The sequence below is a fragment of the Lepidochelys olivacea genome, assembly GCF_965140295.1.
Source record: "Lepidochelys olivacea isolate rLepOli2 genome assembly, chromosome: 4".
Taxonomy (NCBI): Eukaryota; Metazoa; Chordata; order Testudines; family Cheloniidae; genus Lepidochelys; species Lepidochelys olivacea.
This window is the reverse complement of record NC_140414.1, coordinates 39322053-39339308: the sequence shown is the minus strand read 5'-3', so window position 1 is coordinate 39339308 and position 17256 is coordinate 39322053. Positions and strand designations below refer to the sequence as shown.

Sequence of the window (17256 nt, the reverse complement as noted above, 5' to 3'; positions counted from 1 at the left end):
GGTGTCAAAGGTAAATAACTGTCAACGTTAATTAAATTGCAGTATGTATAATGTTCTAAGGCTCTGATTTTGCAACAGGACCATATTAAGTAGTTTCAACTTATTGTCTCTTACAAGGCTACACACAGCAAAACCTTACCTTAAATTCACAAGCCACGAGAAGCTCCTTCCAAAAGTATTTGTAGCTTGATGAAGATGGTCTATGTTGCATCTCAAGAAACAAAGCACATGACCTCTGGGTAACAGACTTGAGTTTTGATTAACCCAAAATCACTCCCACTCCAAGAGATTATACAATGTAATGCTCTATCACATTTTGAAGCACAAGCTGTCATCAGAAAATCTGTATTTTCAAACGTTAAGTATAAGTGACTATCTTCGACACAAGCAAAGCCAGAGTTTAAGCTCTACTCCTATAGCTTTTCTCCAGTACATAACATTTTTAAAAGAAATACGGGGAATATTTGATGGATACAACTTGCAGGTTGTACACATGAAATCAGATGACAAGATAAATACCAGAATGTTTAATAAAAACAGAAAATATAAGAACATAAATCAGGCAGAATTACTTTATGCTCTATTTACTCTCCTAGGAACATCACTATCTCATATCAGAAGTCACAGGATGCATGACAGGATGTAAAAAAGACAAAAAAAAAAACAAATACTGGTATCAATTTCCCTTTCCCCCTCCTACCACAATAGTCTGAGTTGTATCAGATGCTATATCTCATAGTGGCATTTCCTACCTGGCACTGATCTGCTTTCAGATACAAGACTGCAGTTTGGAATTAGTTTTACCCTTAGTGTATTTCACATTGTCCACTGTATACAACACTCAACAGAAGTACTCAGACCTGGAGCCCTCACTTTTGAACGTCATCTGAGAATCCATGCTTGACCTAGAGCAAAGCAGAAGTCTTTCTGACTCACCAGTGTCTCTTCGAGTCCAGAGCTCTCCTCCTGTGCCCACTGAACGGGGCTTCAAGGAAAGTGTTTCAAATTTGACATAGGTCTCTTTTGCAAGGTCAGCTTCCCTAGCAGATTTTGGTTTCCTGTGAAGTTTTAAAACTTTATAGAGTAAGAAAAATATCAAAGGTAGAACAATCACACATGCCACACTGCTAGTCATGACCAAAATGGAAACTTGAGAACCACTCTCATCATGTATTCCATCAGTGGAGAAAATAATGCATTGATCTTTTGTAGGTGGGACTCCTTTGGGACAGACACATGCCATGTATTGTGTACTAGGCTGCAAACCATCTATTGTGACTTTGTTTTTGCTGGGATCTGTACTCAGAGGCAGCATATCTTTCTCACCATACTTTGAGTACAATACAGTCACTGCAGAGTTGCTTGTGGCATTGATGGTTTTCCAAGTTAAGGTAACTCTTTCGTCCGTTTCACTAATAACTTTCAGGTACTTTATGGTGACATTCTGTTCAGCCAGTGCTGCTGCATTCAATGAAGTCTCCTCATCTGTTTTGCTGGTTTCTTCAGGCTTTTTGTTGTTTCCATTTGTTACTCCCTTTGAACTTTTTTTCCCATCAGCAGTGGACTTGGATTGCTTTTTGTCTGTGATCTTGGCACCTGTTGGCCTTTCAGTGGTAGCCATTGTTGTGGGTAGCGATGTTAAGGGTGGAGGAGGTGTGGTGCTTTTTTCAGATTCTTGCTTGGCTTCCTCCTGTGTGTTATTTTGTTGGTCTGCTTCAAACTTCTTCCCATACTTTTGTGGTGACACAGTCGTAGTGACAACACCTACCACAGTGACAGTAACAGCAGCTTCTGACATTCCCGCCAAATTTTTGGCCTTACATCTGTAGTCCCCTGCATCCTTGTATGAAATCCCTGTCAGACTTATTATGGACCATCTGACACCTTCTCCTGGAGTTTCTTGAATTACTAAAGGAAAATGAATGCATATAGTAAAACAGTGTAACAGGAACATAAAAAAAAGAGAAAAAGCTATGACATTACCCCTTCCATGCTTTTGCTATGTTAGAAAGAACCATTTGAACTGAACATATTGGTTTTTTAAACACAACTTGCAAAACTCCCTGCCATATGATAGTATTGAAAAAAGGAGTTGAGGTCTGGTCTGCACTACAGACCTACATCAGTAAAACTACATCACTCACTGAAAAATCCACACCCCTTAGCGACATAGTTATACCGACTTAACCCCCTGTGCAGACAGAGCTCTGTCAGCAGGAGAGCTTCTCCCGTTGGCATAGCTACCACCTCTTGGCATAGCTACCACCACCCGTCAGCAGAGAGTGTCTTCATTAAAGTGCTACCGTTACATCGGTGCAGCTGTGCTGACGCAGTGTTTTAAGTGTAGACTCGCCCCGAGTACGCTTCAAAAATAAAATTAGACATTTATATGAGAAATAAAAATATTTGCCGTTTCATTATACAAAACAAAAATGGTTAAAGGGATATAGGGTAAAGTTTCAAAAGTGCATAAGTGACTTGGCAGCCTGAATTCCATGGACTTTAGAAGCTAAACTGACTGTCAACAAGACTTTGAACCCTAAGCGTCTAAGTCACTTTAGGAAATGGTACTTTGGCTCCTAATTCACTTAAATGGTCTTGAAGGTTTCACCCATCAGCTCTTATGTTTAAGGGTAAAAGCTTGCTGCTGACTGCCTGAGGTTAGCAAGAAACATTCCCCATGGGCAGGTTATTGCATAATTACCCATTAAGGAGCTTGACGCAACTGTCTGAGGCACTGTTTTGGACTACATAGAGCACTGATGCAACCCCATTCGACAATTATCATCATCTAATCCAGGAACTTTATACACCTCCTCACAAGGGAGGCTAAAGTCTAAACATGTATTGGAAATTGAATTATCCTGTTTCACTTAAAGGTAGCCCTCAGCTCAGGACTGGAGCTTGTGGCTGGAGTAAGAAGCAGCAGCCTGCACTACCCAGGCTTAACCTGTCCTATGGACTGAACTTTCCCAGCGCTGTCTATCTAGAACCCTTAAGAGTCCCCCAGCCCCTCTCCCCCAGTTTTTTAAATCAAGATTAAGAGATTAAGTTAGATCCGTAACAATTAATAGATTTATATCTATTTTTATTATGTGGATTTTACTCTTCACCCTGTATATTTTAATTATTATAAGCTCCCAGGGTGAAAGACAGGCACTATAAATAATAAATCAATTGTAATGTATGACATCTCGATCTTACAGACTTCTGCATCTCCACTATTTGTGTGCTCTACAATGATAGTTGTGACATGAACAGCAAAAGCAAAGAAAAAAATTTATATATATATATATATATATGTATATATAGCATTCCAGTTACAAAAGCTCTCCACCAAAATTTTGGAAAAGTTTGGCTTTGAGTTCAGACTTCAAACCCACCTCTACAGAATATGTAATCATCAAAACACTTTGAGTTATTAAAATAATTGAGTTCTGAGGCAAACAGTTTAATTTCCAGGCTTTTCTAGGAGCTGCAGATTTTATACATTCGCTAGCTTCCCCTACTCTCAGCCCCTTCCTTTTTCTGTCTTTTCTCTTCTACAGTTCTTCCTTAAATCCTACAGATAATCCTTAGATGCTAACTATGTCATCTACTGGCAGCCTCCAGTACTGCACTATAACAATTCATTTCCACTGATAAGCTTATTTTGTTTTAAATGAGTGATATTAGCTTACTGCTTTGAGTTAAAAGAATTTTTCATAATAAATATAACAATTTATGATTGTGGGTTTACAATAAGATGTCATACAGTTTCATTCTCATGAACCCATTACTTAGAAATAGGAAAACTTCTGAATTGCTAGATGCAATTACTAAAATTGGCTGATATTCAAAAACAATATCTGATATTCACTGTCTCTTTACCGTTCGGTATGGACATTGGTGGTAAATGACCAAAATTCAAAAAAACTAATATTTATTGCAAAGCCAATGCTTATAATAAAAATTGCTGTGTTTAAGTAGCTCAGTTATGGCTGCACTGTCTTTTTTAACTTCCATTTTGTACCGGAGACAAGCCAAAACTGAAATTTAAAGTCCAAATTTCCCTCCAATTTTGGGAAACTGAATCTAAGCCTCCTATCCAGTCTTGGTTCCATGTCATGTTCAGAATTGGAAGTGACCTGTTTGCGTTGTTCATGTTCAGATATGGATGAATTTAACACAAACAGGAGTGAAGAGATTCTGGCCCCAAATGGTGGAAATATTGTGAGAATATTTGGTCTTGTTCGTTTTTCACCATTCCTCAGTAATGATCTCAAAGATCATTTCAAAGCACGAATGATCAATATTTCTAGGTTCTCATATTTCTTAGTAATAAATTATGAAATACCTGTATAGTTCACCGGTAAATTGTCTGACCTGATCCAGGTAAGTTGTGGGGTTGGATATCCAGTGGCATCACAGCGTAGCAGTACATTGCTTCCCAGAGGTGATGTGATTTTTGTTGCTGAAGTCATCACTGATGGTTTAAGACACTGTTCCAGCTCTGCTCTCTGGAACAAGATACCTGCCAGGCTCTCAGGTCCACTACAAGCCACAAGAGGATCCAGAAGTATAACAGAGGTGTCCACTATTTTGGAAAATTCAATTAGCTTTGAAATCCGACAGTCACAAAACCATGGATTGTCCTGCAAACCTTAAGCAGAAAAAAAAGTATACAGTTAGTTTCAAGCATTATTTGGATTTCATAATTAGAATGGGACATACCATTGTATCTAAATGCTAATAGGGAGAGTCATGTGCCTCTTAAGTTCATTAAATATTTAATTTGTTCCTTCTATACTCTTTTTTTATTTATTTATTTATTTTTGGAGGTTCAGGAAGGAGTGTTAAAGCTGTTTTGTTAACATTTGATAAACTAGATCTTTTCCCCACAACCACCTATACAGAAAATGGTACATGAGTTGACAAATTCTACACTAAATTGTACCATTTTTCAATTCCTTTTGAACAACCTCAGAAGGAGCAGCCTTGGTTAGCTGCCAAGTAAGGTATTTCACCAGCGTTTGGCTTCTTGGCAGACCCTTCAAATACAAGTAGATCTTCTAACTATGGACAACTATGGTTGTCTTTTGACTTCCTCTGCTCTCCTTCCCCTTCATTAAGTATGGAGTTTTCTAAACTTCTCTTTTCTTTTCAGGCACCTTTTTCAGTGCTTGGATTTTGGCTGGGGAGAGAACAATGATAAAAGTGTTTATGACTTATACCAACTCTTCTGCCATAGAACAGAGATGGCTTTAAGCGAACAAAGTTTAGATCTGGATCTGAACTTTCCTTATGCTCAGGGGTGTTTGGATTCAGAGATCTCATTCAGGCCAATCTCTTACATACAAAATATTTAAAAGTTGTGGGGGGATGCGGAGAGAGAGGGAGGAGGGCAGAGGAACTGTCGAAAGAATTAAAAGATATTCACATTTTTGATGGCACACAAGGACCCAGAGCCGCCCATTTGACTTCAGACTATTTGCCCTTTGATTATGAAGAGCATGAGTGAGGGGACATTTCTTCTCTTGTTGAATTTGATTTCAGGTGAATTACACTGGCCATTTTATAGTAATGTAGGTCCAGATCTTATATTGGTGTAACACAGCATAGCTCTGTTGACTTCAATAGAGAAATATCTGTTTATACCAGCTGAGGACCTAGTCCACAGCATTTCATTCATGCCTTTAAATAGTTTCTGATCTGACTTTAGATCTTTGTACAAATCTCCCTGGAACACTCTATTTCCTCTGAATATTAACAATAAATAGAACTAATTCCCAATCCAAGCTATTTTTGTAGGTAACACAGGACAGCCTCCAATGCTATCATGATGGGTGCATTAAAAGTGGGCAGGCAGATATAAAATAAAAGCTACTACTTTGCAGTGAAAACCTATAATTACTGGACACTCTGAACAGTTTAGCAAACCAGTCATGAATGAAACCCAGATAAGGAGACACAGTACACAGCTCATGATGTGAAAAGATGCATTAACTTTAGGAATAATTAAATAAAAAATTGGAATTATTCCATGTTACCAACACCTTTCTTTTTCTCCTTTCTTAATATTTCATTGGCTTCTAATCTCTTTGCATTTTTAGAAAAAAATCTGTAGACGTAGAAATATATGCTTCCTTTAATCACCTGACCAAGATTATCTTATCTTAAACACAAAGTCAGTGATTGGTTATACCAGTGATAAACCCTGACTAATCCCACCCTTAAAAACAAGACTTGACCTGAAGAGATTCCTTGATTATAAATTTATGACATCACAATCCAATTGTACTCCTTCCAGACACGAATGATTTTAAATCTATTGACTAATTATTACCCACAAGAAAAGGAATAGGCAAATCCAAGAAAACTGGTTCAACTATTGTATTTTTAAAAGCTAATCTCCAAAGAGAGAGAAAGAGAGAGCGCGTGCACATGCTTTGGAGAGTATATACAGCTGTGGTGATGTTATATCATATACAACCTGACAACCTCTGGTGAACTGGGCATATTATTATTATATATATATATATTTTCACCAGAGGTGAATTTCAACAGGTTTCCTTTAACATCAGTCCATCCTATCTGTAGCTGCCCCTTTGCACTGTATACTTAAGGTGGGGATGTGGATAAAACTAGCAGGGGAAGGAGAACGTCGATGTTCTTAATTTCCAGCCTACTCCCTTAGTACATAAGATAAACTTCCTTCCAATTCATATATGTAGTACAGGTGTCCCAAAAGCCATAAATTGCAAACAAATCCAATGTAAGGCCCCTGATTCCCAGGATGTGTAAATGTACATGCCATGTAAGGATCTTGAGACCATTGTGCAAAGTAAAGGTGTCCAAGAACATAAGAACAGCCATGCTGGGTCAGACTAAAGGTCCATCTACCCCAGTATCCTGTCTACCGACAATGGCCAATGCCAGGTGCCCCAGAGGAAATGAACAGAACAGGTAACCCTCAAGTGATCCATCCCCTGTCACCCATTCCTAGCTTCTGGCAAACAGAGGCTAGGGACACCATCTCTGCCAGGTTTACTTAATGTTACTTACCCACATTTCTTAAATATACATTTCTCACATTTTGGAATATTTGTATGTTGCTGAGTTGGGACAATTATGTCTCTTAAAAAAATTAAATAGCATAAATCACATTTTTAATGGTCTGATCCTGCAAAGTCTTACTCATGTGAGTAATAATGATAATAGGGATTTGCAGGATTAATCCTTTAGACAGGTAAATTATTCACCAATATGGCCAAGTGATTGAAATATATAAGTCTACTATGAAACTTTTAAAACATAAAAAGGCACACAAAAATATCAACAAATAATTCCACTGAAAGCAATTGTGGCAAAAGAAAGTGAAGGTTGTAGGATTAAGAATTTAATAGTCAGGCACCTCATATGCAAAGGAGCTTCTTAACTCAAATTCATTTCTCACTAATCTGTCCATGCTTCGCAAAATGCTTCTTATTAGGGCAATACATGGTTAATGAAGTTTGTGAGACATATTAATGCCGTATAGTAAAAAAGCAACATCCTACTTAGAGAGGCAAGATGGGTACAATGCAGTTGTAGCCTTGACTCTCTAATAACCTGGGACCAACACAGCTTGAACAACACTGCCTACATCATCCTGCTTGTGAGTCAGGATACTGCCACCAATCTCACTGCAGAGAATTAATTGTAAGACAGCTTCTCAGTGTCCTCCAGCATGCTCTCTGGAGCACATTTATTCTACTGAAAGTGGTCCTAATGCCACAATCCTTTTCTTAGGAAACACTCTCCCTGAAATCAGTGTAAGTTTTGCCCAGGAGAATGGCAAGATTAACTGCAGCATTTGTTCCTACTGCCGTCAGAAAAACACAGATTCCAGACTGACAGGGAACAATGTTTCTCCTAGAGCAGTGGTCCCCAAACTGGAGGAGGGTTGGGGGGGCCCACAGGGCCCAAGCCAACCCCCCTCCTCCCAGGGTGGCAGAGGGGGAGTGCCACCCAGCCCCCTGCTCTCCCCCTGACTCGTTCCAACCCAGCAACAGCTCCACTCCACCCACTTCTCTGCCCCCGTCCAGCTCTGCCCTCATTCCTCTCCACCCCCGGGCCAGCTCTGCCTCCTGCCCCAGCTCCTCCCCCATCCCCAGGTCTCTGCCTTTAGCCACAGCTCCTCTGCTGAGCCACCTGTGCAGTAATGACCTACGGGAGGGGGCACGGACAGATTCCATTACTGGTAAGGTGGGGCGGCAGGAAAAGTTTGGCCACCACTGTCTTAGAGGAATGTACCACTATTTCAGTTGCACACGGGGAATTCTCTTCCCAAATAAAACATTCAGTGCACTTTAAATATATGCTAGGATAAAATTTGAGCTGTAATAACACGTTAGGGAAGCTTCTTGTGGAATATGTTGTCTCATTTGAGGTATTAATGTCAGGACTATTTGAGATTTGTTTTGTGCTGCATTAACCTCTAATAGTCATTGCAAAATTCTTATGGTATATAAGGTGAACATTTAAAGATGTGTGTTACTCAAAAAGGCGACTAACCCTCGTAACCTGTTGAACTCTCTGCCACTGGAAATTATTAACATTTGCAGAGACAGAGTTTCAAAGTCAGGCATGTGCAACTGCACATTGACCTTTGAACATGACTAACTGATGCCTGAAAATAGCTGGTGTTCATGAACATGTCAGATACAACAGCTGAGGGTGTACAAATTGAATGCCTGCTGTCCATGTGTATATGCACAGATATTTGCTCACAAGTCCAACTCACTCAAGTACACAACTGCATGTGCCTACCTTTAAAATCTGTCCAGTTTTATTTTTTAACTGTTCTGGAGGCAGAGGCTATTCTTATTCAGAGAAATATCTATTCCTTCTTGATATTTTAAAAAATGACCTGTTCTCTTCCCTATGGACTGGAGAAAAAGAGTACCGCTAAGATATTGGAAGGGAGAGTGGCTGCTCCTGAAACAAGCCCTTAAACACCGTCAGCTTTCCACACCAGTAAATTATGCTAAAAGCCAGATTAACTACCCTATAAGGCCTCTGTTCTTTCCTGTTCAAAGAGAGTAGAAACATACAGCTGAGGGGATGCGATGCAGTGGGGAAGTGAAGTTCAGGCATGAGGAGACCCCAGGATTTCCAGAGTTAGAAGTTTGCTTTCCGCATGGACCCTCAAGATTGGTAGGGCGAGCAGCTTGTCTCCCTTCACAAGGTGGCCGAGTCTTCTCCCCATGGACAGCTTGTGACAAAGCCTCGTTGGCTAACTTTTCCCCTCCTGCAGGTTTTCCAATAGGAAGTTATGACTTGTTATTTATTGCTCATATTGCAGTAGTGCCCAAAGATTCAGTCCAGATCCAGACTCCACTGGCTGAGGCACTGTACAAACAAACATATGAGACAGTCCCTGACCCACAGAGTGTATAATAGAAATAGACTGAGCAATGAGTAACAAACAGCAGAAGAGAAAGGGAAGCAAAGAACAAGGTAATACGGTCACATGGTTATTTAGGCTAGCCTTGAGGCTTCCATATCATTTGGAAGCACTGGATTTTGTGAATGGGGAAAGCTGTAGAACCCCAGAGCTACTCACCTGGCCTCTTTCCCAACATATAAATATACTCCTGAATCTGCAGGTAGAGACAGGTGGCTCTTTTCTTAACGTCTTCCATAAGGGAGGCAAAGATTTTCGTAAGTTATCTAATTGGTTCTGAGATAAATAATTGTTTTCACTGCAGCCAAACAAAATGCAGTTATTTACAGTTGATTCATTAACACTGTTTCAGTTCCATATGTCCAACATTGACCTCTGAGGAGGTAATTTCCTCATTCACATGATGGCTATTTCCAGCCAGTTATGAGCCAGGGTTTTCTTCTAATACGAAACCAACATTTTAAATTGTTGCACAATAAGCACTGATTTTCCATACATGGATATGATATGGTACAAGTAGACAGCACTGTACAATAAGCAACAGACAAAGCTTCCTTCCTAATGAACCACAATGGAGTTTTTGTGCAAATGGACAGAAAATGGCCACATCCCACAAAGTGTCCTTATCTGATTCATTTGGCGACAAGCCTGGATGCTGCAGTGATCACAACAAACTCAAATAATTTGCTTCCTCAGTAACTCACTTGGTTATTCATCCCCATCAATGCCTAATAACAGCCCATAGTTACAACTGTGAATTATATACTCCAATGTGTATCACAGAAGAATACATTTATGCAGTCCCTTCTTCTTGGTAAACAGTTTCCCCTGCACCAGTACATGCCACTGTGTCAATATGGACTTTAGCTTAGAGGCGAGCTATGTTGGAAATTTTCTCTGTAAATCAGTAACCAGCCTCGGAGCGTAATTAAATGCACATTATTCCCCTTTCACTGGGTTGTAAAGTGGCAATAAATAAAATAGTCAAGGTTCAAAACGAAACCTGGATGTCATTAACAGGTGATGTTTCCTCCACCCCAGCTGTGATGTTTCTTCCACCCAAGGCTCTCTGTAACTACAATACCATCTGCAGCCCCTGCTGCTCCTCTGGGGTTTAGTCAGTGGCTTCACATAGATTTCATGCAGTGCAAACTGCAGCTCTGTCATATGCTGTATTCCGTCGTACTCTCAATGGCTCTCTAGGAGGGAGACCACAAGGGGAATGATATTACCATTGTGCATGCCTCAGATTTCAAAGCACAGTATGCTCCTACAGCCCAGCCCTGCCACCACAGACTTCAGTGGGAACAGAATTGGGCCCTTAGTGCCCAAATTGACTGAAGAAACACAAGGAATCAAAATGGGTCAAGCAAAAGTAAAGTTGGGGATTACTAACAAAGGCTAGGGAAAGGCCAGGTTCTTGTCAGCTAGACAAAAGCAGCTCCTGGTATTCCAGGGGCACAGGCAGTCACGTCGCCTGAAGATTTGGAAAGGGAGCCTTCTCCTGCACTCTCCCCTCCTCAGGTTCACTTATAACACTGCAGCTAGCCGAGCCTTCTAAATGTTAAAAATCACTTGGTTTGGATTTTGTTTCAACACAGCAGCGAATAATCTTGGTTGTCCTGGTTCCGCCAACCATTGCCCACATTGAGCAGAACCCTAACTGCCATTTTACTGGCAGCATTTCAACAACTTGACTTTGCTGTAAGTACTGCTAGGAAGCTCTGAGTTTCAGCTTCCAGTGACACTATGCTTTCAGCTAACAAGCCAGCTAGAGATAGAGCACCTAACTGGATGCTCCCGCTGGAGGGGGACAAAGTACCCAGGACTCTCTGAAGGTTCACTTTGCAGAATTTTCATCCAGAGAAGGCAGAAGGTGCAGAAAACTGCAGATCTGCGAAGAAGTGAAGCTTTAGTCCAATGGAGGGTCAGCTCCTTTGGCCCCTTCTTACCCCTGGCAATGTGGTTCCTGCAGGAGAAATGCTACCATTAGCAGGCCAGCCTCTCTGAGAGGTGCAGAAATGTAGCCTTAGTTAACACGAATTCAAGCAGAATTAATTAAGGCATGGAATCCAAGCAGATACTCACCACCTCTGGGAAGGGGGAGAGTGCTACACAGAACAACTGCTCTTTGGTTCCTTTCCCAGCCCCGAAAGCCTCAATGAGTCCCAGCTGATCTTCCATGGGTTATCAGAGAGGGCAATGTCACAGAGCCATCAGTCTCCCTTTTTCATTATTTCTACCCAGAATCCCTTCTGCTTGGAGAAGTGAAGAAGATAGTCAGGCCCATATAAATCCTACTCAACATGGTACATTTTTAAGCAACAAAAGTACAACAGGGACGGCCTCTCTCTGATGTTGTCACCAGATCCTAAAATCTATCAGGTAGTTACAGCCCTGTCCCTGTGGCACAGACCTGAAGGTGAGACTCCTGCAATGAGTGGGTGTGTGCGTGTGCGCACGAGTGTGTGTCCACTTATGCGCTCACACATGAGTGAGAAACATGACCAGGGCACCACAGTAATACAATCAATAAAGAGGACAATATAGAAGGTTTAGTGGGAAGGGGATTGTTGGCTGGTCATGGAACAATCCAAAACACAAGCGGTGTGACACTTCAGATCTCCAGAGGAAATGTTCTTGTTCACCTTCCGATTAATTGTATAACAATCATTATCTGATCGCACTCTACCAAAGCCATTTATTGTGAGTCTATTAATGACTGGAAATGAAGTCAATCATTCACAGCTAGCCTAATTTATAGTTGCTCCAAACTCTACAAAGAAATCATCATTTTATTTTCAGGGTATTTGACTTTAGTATGTAAGTCTGAAGATAGGCAATTGCATACCATCTCCACAGAACATAGGATCCAAAAACTAGAGGCAAATTGACACCTGAATCCATGAATCTACGCCCTTTCATCTCTGGAGATACAGGTTCAAATCCAGACTTGGTTCACAAATGAAAATGAGCTAACGGTCTCATGCTAATTCTCCTGAGGACATTTTTGCACATTATAAAATCATCACATAACATGGCACAATCAGTCACACGTGCTCAAGAGAACACAGGTGCTAGGGCTGCAAGGCTTGTCATGATTAAAGGCTGTTGACAAAGACTGGTGAAAAAAGTTTACACAGTGCCTGCAAGCACTCAACCAGATTCCATGATCTTTGCACAGCAAGGGCAGCACAAAGAGACTGGAAGTTGGCTAGAACTCCCGAGATGAGGATTTCGACATGGGGTAAATCATCAGCAGGTTTAGAGCTGACATACACAGCAGCAGGGAGGTTTAATTCCCCAGCACAGGTAGATAGACATACTGCTCAGGCTAGCACTTAAAAATAGCAGTGTAGCCACAGCGGTTCAGGCAGCAGTTCAGATTAGCCGCCCAAGTGCATAGTCAGGGGGTCAAAAAAGAGTGTGTCAGGGCAGCTAGCCTAAGCTACCACAGGCAAACTAGCTCATGCAGAGTGAGCACAGGTATGTCGACCGGCACCTGCACCTCACAGCTGCTGTACAGACATACCCATAGCCAGCTCCTACTCTCCTCCCTCCTGTAACCATCAGTGTAGAGCAGTGGTTCCCAAAGCCCTTTACAAACTGTGGCCTCAACCCTGCAAACACTTATTCATACAAGTAACCCACTGGCACCACTCACATACAGAGTTGCTTACTTATATAAGAGTATTAGCAAGGTGGGCACAAACTAGTTCTCACTCACGATAATTATTCTTACCTTAATAAAGGTTTGCAGGTTCAGGCCTCTGCAGTGGAACACAATGGCTAAACACAACATTACACAATGGTATTTAATTACAACTATGGGACGGAGGTTCCCCAAGCTGTGATGTATGGACTCACTGGTGGTTGTCTATGGAGAGCTGGCTGGTTACATGGTGCTAGCTCTCCCATTGTATTAAAAGATGGCTAACAGTATATAAATAAATGGAAAAATAATGTCAGGAAAGAAAGCAATAACTAGAGCTACCCTGGTGATATTATGCAATTGCTAAGTGGGGCCAGCAGGTAGGACACAAGATTAGAAATGGGAGGGGAAGTGCAAGGTGGTCTGTGAGATTGTAAATAGGAGGGGTAGGTGACCCAGAGGACCCTCTCTCTATGATGTGGTCTAGACTAATAGCAAGTTAGGGAACCCAGCAATAGGCAGGATATAATTATGCAAAATTGAGTTTGACCAGAGCGCCAGTTCTCACATCCTTCCCACTACCACTGTAGTGATAAATGCCAGGGCATCTTTAAAAACCACAGGGCTGATTCTACTCTGAGTTACCCCAGTGTGAATCAGGAATAACTGCACTGGAGTCTGTGGAGTTACACCAACATACAGACACTTTGAGAGGGGAGTTAGACCCCATGGGAGTTCAGGGCCTCCGTTGAGCATATCATCTGGAACATAGCTCTTCTAACAACTCACTCTCCCCTGTCACCATGCAGGCACAGTAGTTCAATAGTAGAGGGAAAAGTCCCTTCTACTGAGCCACAAACACCACATCCTGCAGTACTTATTTGGGGCATTCCACTGAAGTGCTGATCAAACCTGCCCCCTGCTTAGTTTGGGCACATTTTGAGATCATTGCCTGAGATGGCATGGCTGTGTTTCCAGTAATAGATGGTGTAATGCTACACCAAGTAAATTGACAAGGGAAATCTCATCTTAAATACATATATTCTTTAAAAATCCTTAACAATAAAAAACACAAGTTTTTATGACAGTTGAATATTCCATACATCATGCACACTTACGGGAAGGATTTCAGCAATATTTACTTAGCTCTCTTAATCTGGAGATACCAACCTATTTTATGAAGAGGGGAAACTCTCATTATCTCCACTTTACAGATGACAAAGATAGGATAAGTGATCACACAACAAGCCAGCAGCAAAATCAGGATTAGAATCCAGATCTGCCGACTCCCAGTCCAGGGTCCTATCCACTAAACTAAGCTGCTTCCCTTTTAAAGAGAATATTTAGAGATGTTTTAATAAGGAATCCAATGGCCTCGTGAGCTTACCTAATATGAGTCTCTGTGCTGCCGGATCTGTGTTCCTGGACGGTGTAGCTTCTGAGAAGGGGGGCCAAATGTCCATTAGGTCTGATGGCAAGGTGATTAGTTTGTTGCTGGATAGATCCAGGTAGGTGAGGTTTCTCAGGTATCTACCGGCCTCAGATGGAATGCTGGTCAATTTGTTGTTATGTAAATCAAGGGTTCGTAAGTTGGGCATCTCCACAAGAGACTCCCAAGGGAAACTTGACAGCAAATTCCCATCCAGACGCAATTCATGCAGCTGCTTCAAATTATAAAAGCTGCTGGCATCAATGTTAGCCACACAATTGTAGGTCACCCACAGGTATTTAAGGTCCACCAAGTAGTAAAAGGCTTCAGTGGGGATTCTTCGTATGACAGTTTTTTCTACACGAAGTTTTACTGTGTCCACAGGAACATTCACAGGGATCTCAAACATATCAGGGTCATTACACAGCACAGACCTAGCACCAAACAACAAAGAAAGATCTGTATTTCATTACCAGAGACTTGCATCTCAAATGCATATTAAAGTGTTAGTACCATTTCCACCACCACTACTGCCAAAATATCAGATCACTTGCAGTCTTCTATGTTTAAAAGACAGAGACAATTAAGAGGTGGACTTTCTTTCTAAAGAGAAAGTGAATATAAAATATTAATGATACTGCTGCATTAATTCCAGATAAATTTAAATGCTATCTTTTATCCAGTCATTTTAGGGCCAGAAATGTAATTCAAGAACAGAAGGATTTTATTTGTATTTTTATCATTGAAACAGGAGATTCATGACCTCTATTTTAATAAAAAGTCTATAATTGTTTGTGTCACTTTTTCTAATTTCTCTTCAAGTGTGGAGATATCAGATATTTAAGGCACTAGGGTAAATATATTTGTGGAACTTTACTTTTGTAAGTAGGTTGAAGATTACAAATTTTTCAAACTCAGTGCTTAAATTTAAGCTTCTAAATCCACAGGTAGTCACCTAAATAGAAGTGGCCTAGTTTGCAGAGATTCTGCCGACTTTCTACTTCCATTGACTTCAGTGGTGCTGGGTTTCCTCAGAACCTCTGAAAATTAGGCCATTTCAATTTATTTTAAGTGCCTATATATGGATTTAGGAGTCTAGGCATCCAGGTTTGAGAATTTTGATCAAAGTTAATGTCTCTCCTTTCTCTCCATATAGATGCTGATTTACGAAGAACATCCATTTTCCTTTCTTCCCATCAGAACTTTGTATCAGATATAGCACAAGAATAAAACTAGCTGAAATTGTAATTCCCCAAATGAGCAATAATACAATGTCCAGTGCATCTGCTATAAAATATTTCAAAGTGGTTAAGCTTTTTCTTCGTCATCATACTTTTTCTATTGTTGAACAATGAGATTTTCCTACAGATTAAAGGAAATGTTTGCATTTATCTAAAACCAGGATTACCATACCATGAATAACTGGTTTGAGAAATGGAATTTTCAAGGAAATATCGACATTTAGTAAGTTAGAGTGCAGAGAGAAGTCTCTTTCTGTAAAAATTGAAGATTTAAAAGGCATCCAGCTGCTAAGTAAAAATCAATAAGACAAGAAATTATTGCTATCTGTTAACATCCATGCACATTGCTTACTATGTAAAGTGGCATAAAAATGGAATAAACTTTCCCCTTTATACTTCTAAAAAGTACATGAACTAAAACTAAAACTACACAATCTGTATTCATCAGTGGTGTCAGAGAATGTTATTCTAAATTTCCATCAACCTATTTTCCTATAATTACGTTGTGTAACGGCAATAAAGAAAGGCATACCTTGTTCCGGTGCCATCACTTCTGCCATGGTAAATGCAAGTGCATTGTGAAGGACAAAAACTGTTTACCTCTTCAAAAAAGCTAATCATGATGCATAAACAAACAAACAGATACATGACTTCCTCCCAGCAAAATTGATATGAACAAAATCTAAAAACTTTTATTCCCAGGCACTCGTGTGCTGTGTGCTATGAATGTGAATGTAGACATCCATTTAGTAATAGCAGATTACAGTGGATTAGTTGAGATCTGTAGCTACTTAACCTTCAAATGTATCCTGAAAAGGATCAGTTGAACCAGTTTGTTCTTTATTATGCCAAAGGAAAATATTCTGTTAAAATTATACCTATCACATATCAGTGCAATATAATTAACTATCTTTATAGTTAATTATATTGACTATAGATTTACTAGATATATTTTGAGATATCCCTTTACTTCACAGGGGTGTTGTGCAGTTTAGTTAGCTAATATTTGTAAAGCACTCCGATTGTGGAAGAAAATGTACTATATAGGTGTAACATGTCAAAGACAGTATGAAATAATAAGCTCAAAGGGGCATATTCTAAGACTGAATAACTGTACAATGCAGAATGTACCTGCATTTTAATATTAAAAACATTCAAGATTAATAGCACGAGTTAGGTTTTACAACTTTTTTAAAACAATTTTTTGGGGCTTTACCAAAAAGCTTAAATATATTTAAATAATAGTTGCATTCTGAAAAGAATGTAGATGACTTCATATAAAACTTAAATGTTAATAGAACAGTCAAAGAAATAAACTAATTGTTGGTGCCATCTACTGATTATCAATTGATAGCACCAAAAATATCATGTGAAGTGAAATCCCCTTAGACTGTGCTTTAAAATGTGTGTTCTTCATTCTTCCTTGAAGCATTAGAATGTTTGCTTTTTAGAACAGATTAGCAGATGTCAGAACAAACTATATTCTCTCTCTGTTTTATTGTCAGTG

At 40.1% G+C, this 17256-nt stretch overlaps 1 protein-coding gene across 1 annotated transcript; it reads right to left on the bottom strand.

Moving 5' to 3' along the window:
- Window positions 1–567: 567 nt before the first annotated feature.
- On the bottom strand, window positions 568–16397 carry LRIT3 (leucine rich repeat, Ig-like and transmembrane domains 3; the record flags this gene model as incomplete). Its single annotated transcript, XM_084625647.1, has 4 exons — window positions 568–1908; window positions 4337–4642; window positions 14467–14942; window positions 16282–16397. 4 exons carry the CDS (start codon window positions 16395–16397, stop codon window positions 842–844), a joined length of 1965 nt encoding a protein of 654 aa, XP_084481773.1. The 3' UTR covers window positions 568–841.
- Between the last annotated feature and the right edge of the window lie 859 nt (window positions 16398–17256).